The sequence below is a fragment of the Bactrocera latifrons genome, unplaced genomic scaffold (assembly GCF_001853355.1).
Source record: "Bactrocera latifrons isolate USDA-ARS-PBARC rearing strain unplaced genomic scaffold, ASM185335v1 scaffold_559, whole genome shotgun sequence".
NCBI classification, from domain to species: domain Eukaryota; kingdom Metazoa; phylum Arthropoda; class Insecta; order Diptera; family Tephritidae; genus Bactrocera; species Bactrocera latifrons.
In genome coordinates, this window is record NW_017537222.1 from 74,877 (window position 1) to 85,138 (window position 10,262).

Consider the following 10,262-nt stretch of genomic DNA (forward strand, 5'->3'; position numbering starts at 1 on the left):
ACAATTCAAGTGCATTGTCCTCCACTCACGCGAGACTTATTGAGCAAACTGCTTGCTTTTTTGCCACAATGCAGCCACTCAAGAGCGCGAGCAACCAAGTGTGACTTACAAAAACTACACTTTCTAAAGGCCAGGTGATAGTAACGAACGTGGAATATTGTTAGAGGAAAACATTCGATGGCGCGCTTTTAATCGCAACGCAAGTAAACGGAGTAAAGTTAAAATGCTAACCGGCAGTGAGTCAGTGCATTACAAAAGAAAGATATCTCTGTGCTCTGAAAATTCGTCAAAAATATTTGAAATCAGCGCACGGTTGTGAAATTCAGAAATTAAATATTTTGTAAATTTTTCGTGAAAAAACTGTCATAAAAACATATACAAATTGAGCAATGAAATTCTCCCTAGCACTTCTGCTAACCTTTTTCTTTGTATACAGAGGTAGTGTAATTTATAAATAATATATACATACATATATGTATGTATATTTTGCAATAGATTCATACTAGAGCAATTATTTACATTTGCAGAGGCGCCTGCTATTATTTTCAATCAAATGGATATAAAAAGTGTCTTAACCAGCGGAGCTTTGGATTTAAATGTGTTACGATGCTTTCTACACAATAAGAATATATGTCCAAGCCCTTATATAATGTACCGTTTGTATTCTCCGTAAGTGTTGTTCTTAAGAATTTGTTTTACTAAGAACTTTTAGCGATATAAAATAACAGTAAATATTGATATACAGCTATCCCAGATATATTTCATAAGTGAAAAGAATATTTAAAAGTCAATTAAATACAGTTAAACTAGTTGTTATATGATGCATTTAAAATATAAAAAAATGCTGCATCGTGGCTATAATAGTGTATACTAGATCTTTACCTCTATGATGGTAGCGTTGTCTATACTGAGTTTCTAGAAGGTAATTTGTCAAAAAAAAGTTTCAACAGCTTGATTTGGACCGGTCTGTAGTGATCCAAATGACCAGCTGCTTAGATAGAAAAAGTTTTGTTCAAACCTACATACATATGTACGTATGTATGTATATACTTAATGGGGTCTCCTACGTTTTTTCTGGGTGTTGTAAACTTCGTAGCAAACTAATATACCCTGATGAGGGTGTAAAAATGCATGAAAATTATCGCATTCAAAGCTGAGAAAAGTTTTATGCAGATAAGACTTATGTACATAATAAGGCAAACGTCAAAAATCGAAAACGAAAGATAAATTAACAAAGATTTGTTATCTTGATTTCCGGCAAAACTACGAGACCTATAGAAAAAAATTGTGTGACAATGTTGCGGGAAATGAAAAGATAAAAAATTTTTTTATACAGTATTTTTATATTTTTATTTGTATCTAGTACACAAATATTGTTTCTTTCACGAAATTTGGTAAACTTACCTTCTTAGGACCATAAGGTACACGGTATTTTTTTGATTAAAATATGTCCTAAGGTGAAAAGTAAAAAACTGTTTTTGAACATACTCTAACTTTTCGGAATGAATGTGGTAACTAGAGATTTAAACAAAAAACCTATAAATTGATATAACTAAGCACTAAATTAAGATAAAGAAAGTAAGGAAGTCCTAAATTCGGGTGCTTACGCTACCGCTTACGACATTATAGCCGAGTTAACAACAGCCTGTCAATCGTTTCTTCGTTTAGTAATTTGGCGCCAATTCGAAAACAAGTGCAGCAAGGTCCTTCTCCACCCGATCTCTCCAATGGCGTCAAGGTCATCTTCTTCCTCTGCTTTCTATGGCAGATACTGCGTCGAATGCGTTCAAAACTGGAGTATTTTCATTCATACGGACGACATGGCCTAGCCAGCGAAACCGCTGTCTTTTAATTCGCTGAACTATGTCAATGTCGTCGTATAACTCATCGTCGTCGTCGACTTATCAGATGTTATCCTCGCCCATGCCTCTGCACCATATAGCAGGGCGGGAATTATGAGTAACTTATAGAGTTTACTGGTTGTTCGTCGACAGGAGACTTTGCTTCTCAATTGCCTACTCAGTCCGTTATTTTGCTTTGGATTTCGAGGCTGACTTGTTGTTGGTATTAATACCTTTCCAAAATAGACTAAATTATGTACGACTTCGAAGTTATGACGGTCAACAGTGACGTAAGAGCCTAGTCGCGAGTTCGCTTCTTTATCCACTCTGGAGAAAGCAGAACTAACAGCGCAGTTGTTGAGGCCAATGATATCAATATCATCGGCGTACGACAGCAGCTGTACACTTTTTTAGAAAATGGTACCTTCTCTGTTTAGTTCTCTGGCTCGAATTTTTTTCTTCAAAAGTAGATTGAAGAAGTCATACGAAAGGAAGTTACTTTATCTGAAACCTTGGTATCGAACGGCTCGAAGAGGTCCTTCCCGATCCTGACGGAGCTTTCGGTATTGCTCTAAATCACTTTACACAGTCGTATTGAAGATCAATACTTACCTTAGCCCGCAAATATGAAATAAAAATATTGTTGAACTCCCGGTTGACCTTATATGTATGTATGTAACTTTACTTTGCCAGAGTATAAAATGTTTGGTCATACCCGAAGTAATAACCTTGTTTTCTTAATGTATGTTATTTTACCTATTTCCGACCATTGCACCAACTATGAATTTCTTTCTTATCAATTTCAAAGTTTCTGCACTAATATTATATAATATTTCATATCTTCTTCTTCTTCTTGATTGGCGTAGACACCGCATACGCGATTATAGCCGAGTTAACAACAGCGCGCCAGTCGTTTCTTCTTTTCGCTACGTGGCGCCAATTAGATATTCCTAGTGAGCCAGGTCCTTCTCCACTTGGTCCTTCCAACGGAGTGGAGGTCTTCCTCTTCCTCTGCTTCCCCCGGYGGGTACWGCGTCGAATACTTTCAGAGCTGGAGYGTTTTCGTCCATCCGGACAACATKACCKAGCCAGCGTAGCCGCTGTCTTTTAATTCGCTGAACTATGTCAATGTCGTCGAATATCTCGTACAGCTCATCATTCCATCGAATGCGATATTCGCCGGGGCCAACGCGCAAAGGACCATAAATCTTTCGCAGAACTTTTCTCTCGAAAACTCGCAACGTCGACTCATCAGTTGTTGTCATCGTCCAGGCCTCTGCACCATATATCAGGACGGGTATTATGAGTGACTTATAGAGTTTGGTTTTTGTTTGTCGAGAGAGGCTTCTCAATTGCCTACTCAGTCCGAAGTAGCACCTGTTGGCAAGAGTTATTCTGCGTTGGATTTCTAGGCTGACATTGTTGGTGGTGTTTACGCTGGTTCCAAGATAGACGAAATTATCTACAACTTCAAAGTTATGACTGTCAACAGTGACGTGAGTGCCAAGTCGCGAGTGAGACGACTGTTTGTTTGATGATAGGAGATATTTCGTCTTGCCCTCGTTCACTGCCAGACCCATTTGTGTTGCTTCCTTGTCCAGTCTGGAGAAAGCAGAACTAACGGCGCGGGTGTTGAGGCCAATGATATCAATATCGGCATACGCCAGCAGCTGTACACTCTTATAGAAGATAGTACCTTCTCTATTTAGTTCTGCAGCTCGAACTATTTTCATATATAATGTGAAAATATATGAATATAAGCAATGAACATACACATTTACGGACTCTTATAGCTTATTGGAGTTTCGAATCCTTACCAGAAGGCCGCAAAAAGAAGTAGCTCAGTTAAACGTCGAACAAGCGTGTATGAAATAATGACTTTATTTTGGAAACCTAAATATCATCCACAGTTTATTTTATACTCTGAACAGGGTATATTAAGTTTGTCACGAAGTTTGTAACACCCAGAAGGAAGGGTCGGAGACCCTATAAAGTATATACATATATAAATGATCAGTATGTCGAACTGAGTCGACTTAGCCATGTCCGTCTGTCTGTATATATACGAACTAGTCCCTCAGCTTTTAAGATATCGTTTTGAAATTTTGCAAACGTCATTTTGTCTTCAAGAAGGTGCTCATTTGTCGGAACTGCCGATATCGGACCACTATAACATATAGCTGCCATACAAACTGAACGATCGGAATCAAGTTCTTGTATGGAAAACTTTCACATTTGACAAGATATATGAACCCAATTTGGTATATATAATTTCCTGAGCCAACAATGTAATCTCCGAAGAAATGGTTCAGATCGGTTAACTATAGCATATAGCTGCCATACCAACTGAACAGTCGGAATCAAGTTCATGTATGGAAAACTTTCACATTTGACGTGGTATCTTCACGAWATTTGACATGGATTACTGCTTAAGGTAATAATATAATCTCCGAAAAACAATTTCAGATCGGCTCACTATAGCATATAGCATCCATACAAACTGAACACATAATTACTAACAGAAGTGCACCTGTGAATGGTCTTTAGCTTCGGTGCAACTGAGGTTAACGTTTTTTCTTGTTTTCAGTTATGTTTAGTAAATTTGCCATTGTTTATATCAACCGGTTGCATTATTTTACTTAAAACCAAAATAATGCCGATGATTTGATAGTCCAACATAAAATAAAGTTAATTATTTATAAGTATAATGTTAAGATAGTGTTAGTATGCAACTAGAATAATACAATTGCTTGGACCATTTATGGCGAAACGAGCAAAAATTCTGTATTAAAAGCGACATTGTCTTCAAAAAGGATCGTCACTGTGTCTGTCCAATATGAATGAGGCCATAGAATTACCGGTTTCACTACTGTTTACAATGTTAACAGGTTTGAATCATATGATATACACAAATATATGTATGTAATATGCTTCGTGGACAGACGATAACGGGTGAAGAGCTTCAACTTGCTGGTTCGAGGACCGTTGCCGCAAAGAACCGTTTCGCGGTCGAAGAAAATTGGTGAACCAGTTACTCTGTACTACTTTATCCAAGTATGGTTTTTACTATTTTTAACTGGCCTGTTGTTATTGAATTGCGTTGGCTGTGCTCTATGATCAAAACCCAAATACTATTGCGTAAGTTTATGAGTAGACAGCAAATGCTTCATTCTTTTACAGGTGTAAATAAACTTATTGTTTTATATTACATACTAGCGTACCCAACCCGCTTTGCCGGGCTAGATTTTATTTTTTTTTTTACAATAAAATTACAACATTAAATATTTAATTTATCTCTTATTTAAATTTAATTATTAAATTATCTTCATATTAATTTTCTTCTATTCTCTTTTCGAGCGGGTGAAGATTATTACCTAAAACAATATATGTTCATGTTAGTAAATAGAATATTGTTCCTATCATTGATACAAAAGCATATCGGGTTTAAGTTAATGTCAGAATTTAAAGTACGACGCATAGCTTGAGCATGGTAAATGTGAATTAAGAACATTAATCAATACTCATGAAACAATAGGTATTTTTAAACTATTAATGTTGAATACAAAAAAGAAATAATTATAATGACCTGATGTTCATTAAATTTTAAAATGAACAATTCTGAGTAATCTCTCAACATCATCAAATAGTCAACATGATCTCGTTCGACAGTAAACATAACAGCAAAACTTTTTTAAATATTAGAAAAAATTAAAATTGATTTATGATTTAAAATTATTGATAAGACATTTTCAGGATGATAATACTTCTATTTAATTTCTTTTTAATGATTATTCAATTAAACTTCATATCTATATACTTATATATAAAAGAACAATTGATTGAAAACGCATCAGTAAACGGATACATTCGCGGCGCTACAACTTACCTGGAATTCCTAAAAATCCTTAATTATTTACTTTAATATACTTCAGTATACTTCAATATATTCCATTGTACTTATATAAGTACTATATATCTCCACAATGCATGTGTCAACACAAATTTGGGTTATAAAACAATCATCATAGTAAATAAAAACTGCATTTGATAGTTCAAAAAAAGTTCTCAGATCGTCAAAAAACTTTACAGGATTATTCGTCAGGTCAATGAAAAGAATTCCTGAAAGTATATACTTTCACATACATACTTTCTTTTATATATATATAGATAGATAGATTGTACATATATGTTATTGCGAATAAAAAGTTGCTGTCTAGTCAGAATCTGATTGAAAATTTATTTGGTTCCAGGCTACTAAGCAGTTATAGTACATCGCAGGCGAATTTCATTCATACACGTAGCTCCTTTCAATTTTTATCCAAGAAAAAAATTTCCATTATGCGTTAAATTTCTCAATTTAAAGAATTTTACAGGAATATCACCGTTCAATTTACAACTAACAATTCGTCTGTGATAGTTCTGTGATGCATATTAAATCAACCGAGAAATGTCGATAAGGAGTAATCGAATTGCTAGAGTGAAGTCAATATTATAACATAAAGCTTTAAGCGTTCTGATTAACAGCAGATTTAATATCTTATAATACCTATGTATTTACTTTAAATGACTTTTGGACACTTTATTCAATACAAAAGTTGCATAACCATAAGCCATTAATGACTGCTTCAATTAACGTACTTCATGAGTATAAAAGTAAAAGGAGATTTGTGCGCGTCACAAATGAGTAAAAGAGTTACTAATTATTAAATTTGTTTCACTTTTCATTCAGTATATTCGTACTTCCGACATTCATTGAAATTCATCGCATTAAAGACATTTCATGTGCAGTAGTTACAAATAGAGCTAGGTTTTTTATGATGCAAGTGCTTTTTTCAATAACGCTCTCATACAGATATGTATCTGTATGTACATATGTATGTATATGAATGTATATCAGGAAAAAACGTTAACTATGTAACTATGTACATATATATCCAATCTGAACAATTTATTCGGAGATTGTACCGTTCCCTTGAACAATAATATGTGCAAATTTTGTCAAATAAAAAGTTACGGTTGTACAGTTGCCTTGCACCAAATTTCTTGGAATCGTCAAGTAAAAAGATTTTCGTAAAAGGTCACGTATTTGATCGTTCAGTTTGTAATAGGTTGTCAAAAAAGTCTTGCGGTAATTAATATTACAGTTATATGCTATTGTGGTCCGATAGAGGAGGTTCAGATATGACTATGCGAGCTTCTTTGGGTGGAAGAACGTATGCAAAAATGTAGAGTGATTGGTTCGACCAGAACCAGAAGGGCATGGCTTTATCGACCCAGCTCGTCAAGCTGATATGTAGACACATATGTATATATATTTTATAGGGTCTCCGACGTTTCCTTATTTAACATTATTATTCGAATAAACCAAGTTTATTACAATAAAATTTGGTATCGTATTAACTTATGTACATATATTATATTAAGGATCATAGATTTACTTAGTTTCATTACAACTCAACTCAACCCAACGAGGTAATTTTATTGGAGGGGTATAAGAGGAAATCATTAACCAAAGACACGAAAGCCATCTTAAGGATATGTGATTTGTACCCACGTTCAGTAATATTCTTCATAAAGACTGCTGGACCAACGAAAATCATTAGATATAGTAGTTGGATGCTGGGGCAGTTAATGCAGCGATTTCATACATTTTCAGTATTAAACTACAGTTTATCCAATATCATACGTTCTCTTATGATATGGTCAATATGGTGATATACGATATGAAAATAACCGTAAGTTTGAAATTTGTAATTTGTCTCCGAGCAATCACCAAAGCACATTAGAAATAGGTATCTACCTCGACGGTCTTCAATATAGCTAACTTTCTATCCAGCCATTTGTTCATTTGATAACTTTAGATTATCCTCTATCTTCATCAACTTTATTTCACAGTTACACAAAATGATATTGTAATTTGTTTTTGATGTTATCGTCAAGATTCTTACAAAGGCTTCGGTTGTAGCTTTAAAGCCAAGTCATTAACGGATATAGTCACCAGTTCTAGTTCAATTCTAATTGCTTCATTATTTCATTAATTGGAAGAACTGCATTGCGCAATCGCACATGATTTCATCTGACTTAAATTCACACAGATAATTATGTACATTGCATATAATAGTTCAGTGGAAAAGTCTCATTTTGTTTTTTATTTTTGCAAAATTCAACACAATTCCCTAAAAGATCGATATAATGATTAGCGACCAGCGACCCTCCAATTTTTCGATACGATTTTTATACTCTATTCAAATTAAAGTGGCACAAAGGATCGCATTAGGGAGGGGCATATTTGGACGTAATTTTTTTGAAAAAGTGGACGTGGCCCCGCCTCCTACTAAGTTTTTTGTACATATCTCGGAAACTACTATAGCTGTGTCAACGAAACTCTACAGAGTTGTTTCATTCATGCATTTCCATATACAGTTCAAAAATGGAAGAAATCGGATAATAACCACGCCCACCTCCCATACAAAGGTTATGTTGAAAATCACTAAAAGTGCGTTAACCGCCTAAAAAAAACGTCAGAAACACTAAATTTTACGGAAGAAATATCAGAAAGAAGCTGCATCCAGGCTTTTTTTTAAAATTGAAAATGGGCGTGCCTTCGCCCACGTATGGACCAAAAACCATATATCAGGAAGTACTCGACCGATTTCAATGAAACTCGGTACATAATATTTTCTTAACACCCTGATGACATGTACCAAATATGTGTGAAATCGGTTCACAACTACGCCTGAAATCTCGATTATCACTTTATCATGCGAGAGTATAAAATGTTCGGTAACACCCGAACTTAGCCCTTCCTTACTTGTTAATCTTCTTATGAATTTTTTCACAATTACAAAAGGTAAATTGGATTTAATTAATAAAGTTACGTTCGGATGATATGATTAGTTAAAAACATAATATAAATTGAATTTCTAAAAATTATAAAAAATTTTGAATACCTACAGTGTTTAAAAACAATAAAGAGAGATTTTCAACGCATTTATATAAACACTGACTTTAATTTTAAATTTGTATAACAAACAAAAAAAAAAACAAGAGAAAAGTGTAATTGAAAAGGTTAGGTCAAATGCAATTTTTACAACATTTTCTTCTTGACAAGAACGTGATGATGGAAAATCAACTTCTTCACCGCTTTTGACAAACGAGATCCTTAGAAAACAAAAACTGGGTCAATAAAGTTCATCACAACAAATACCTGACATATATAAACAACATTTCAGGAACGAAACTAAAAATCCAACTGCAACAACTATTCGCTATAAAGAAGAGGAATCATCTTTAATACGAATATTGCAACAACACCGCACCGGAATACTTCTGATACGTATATCACTATGCCAAAGATGCCTTTTATGAGTGCTTTGAACGCAATTATGAGAGTTGCCTACGCCACGATGTCAAAATCGTGCTTGGCAACTTTAACGCCTGGGTAAGCAAAGAAGCTATCTTTGTCACCACGGTCGGTAAATTCAGCCTCCACGAGGAAACATCCCCAAATGGGTTGAGGCTGATCGACTTCGCCGAGGCCAGAAATATGGTTATCTGGAGTAGTAGATTTCAGCATAAGAAGACACATCAAGCTACCTGGGTGTCTCCGGATCGAAAAACCACCAACCAGATCGATCATGTTATGATAGATGAAAGACACGTCTCCAGTGTTTTAGATGTGTGTGCGCTCCGAGGTCCTAACATCGACTCGGACCACTATCTTATTGAAGTCAAGATTCGCACTCGCCTCTGTGCAGCAAAAAACGCACGCCATCAAACACACGGAAGGTTCGACGTCGAGAAGCTGCAATCACAACAGACAGCCGAAAGATTTTCTACTCGGCTTGCACTCTCTCGTCAACAACTCGGTATAAGGGAACTGTGGGACGGCATTTCAAACTCTTTACGTACAGCTGCAACTGAAACCATTGGTTTTCGGAAAGTACAGAAGAACAGCTGGTACGACGAGGAGTGCCGTGTCGCAGCGGAGAGAAAACAGGCTGCCTACCTCGCAACGTAAGGATCGACCACAACACGTGGGGGATGGGATAGATACCGAGTSTTGAAGAGGGAAGCGAGACGCATTTCCAAACAGAAAAAGAAAGAGGCCGAAATGCGTGAGTACGAAGAGCTTGATAAGCTGGCCGACAGGGGTAATGCTCGAAAATTCTATGAAAAAATGAGGCGGCTTAGAGAAGGTTTCAAGACCGGAGCATACTCTTGTAGAACCCCCAAAGGTGATCTAGTTACCGATGCCCAGAGCATACTTAAGTTATGGAGGGAGCACTTCTCCAGCCTGCTGWATGGCAGTGAACGCACAACGCCAGGAGAAGGTGAACCCGATGCTCCAATCGACGACGATGGAGCAGACGTTCCATTGCCCGACCAGGAAGAAGTTCGAATAGCAATTACCCGCCAGAA

General features: G+C 35.9%; 1 protein-coding gene across 2 annotated transcripts in view; it reads left to right on the forward strand.

Annotated features, from left to right (window-relative positions):
• Positions 1 to 218: 218 nt before the first annotated feature.
• LOC108974471 (lipase member H-A) overlaps positions 219 to 10,262 on the forward strand; it is a 36,505-nt gene continuing 26,461 nt past the window's right edge. For both annotated transcript variants that reach the window (XM_018942326.1, XM_018942327.1), the window contains exons 1-2: positions 219 to 438; positions 528 to 669. In XM_018942326.1, coding sequence (XP_018797871.1) covers positions 390 to 438; positions 528 to 669 — 191 coding nt within the window. In that variant the 5' untranslated portion in view covers positions 219 to 389. The remainder of the gene's footprint in view (positions 439 to 527; positions 670 to 10,262) is intronic.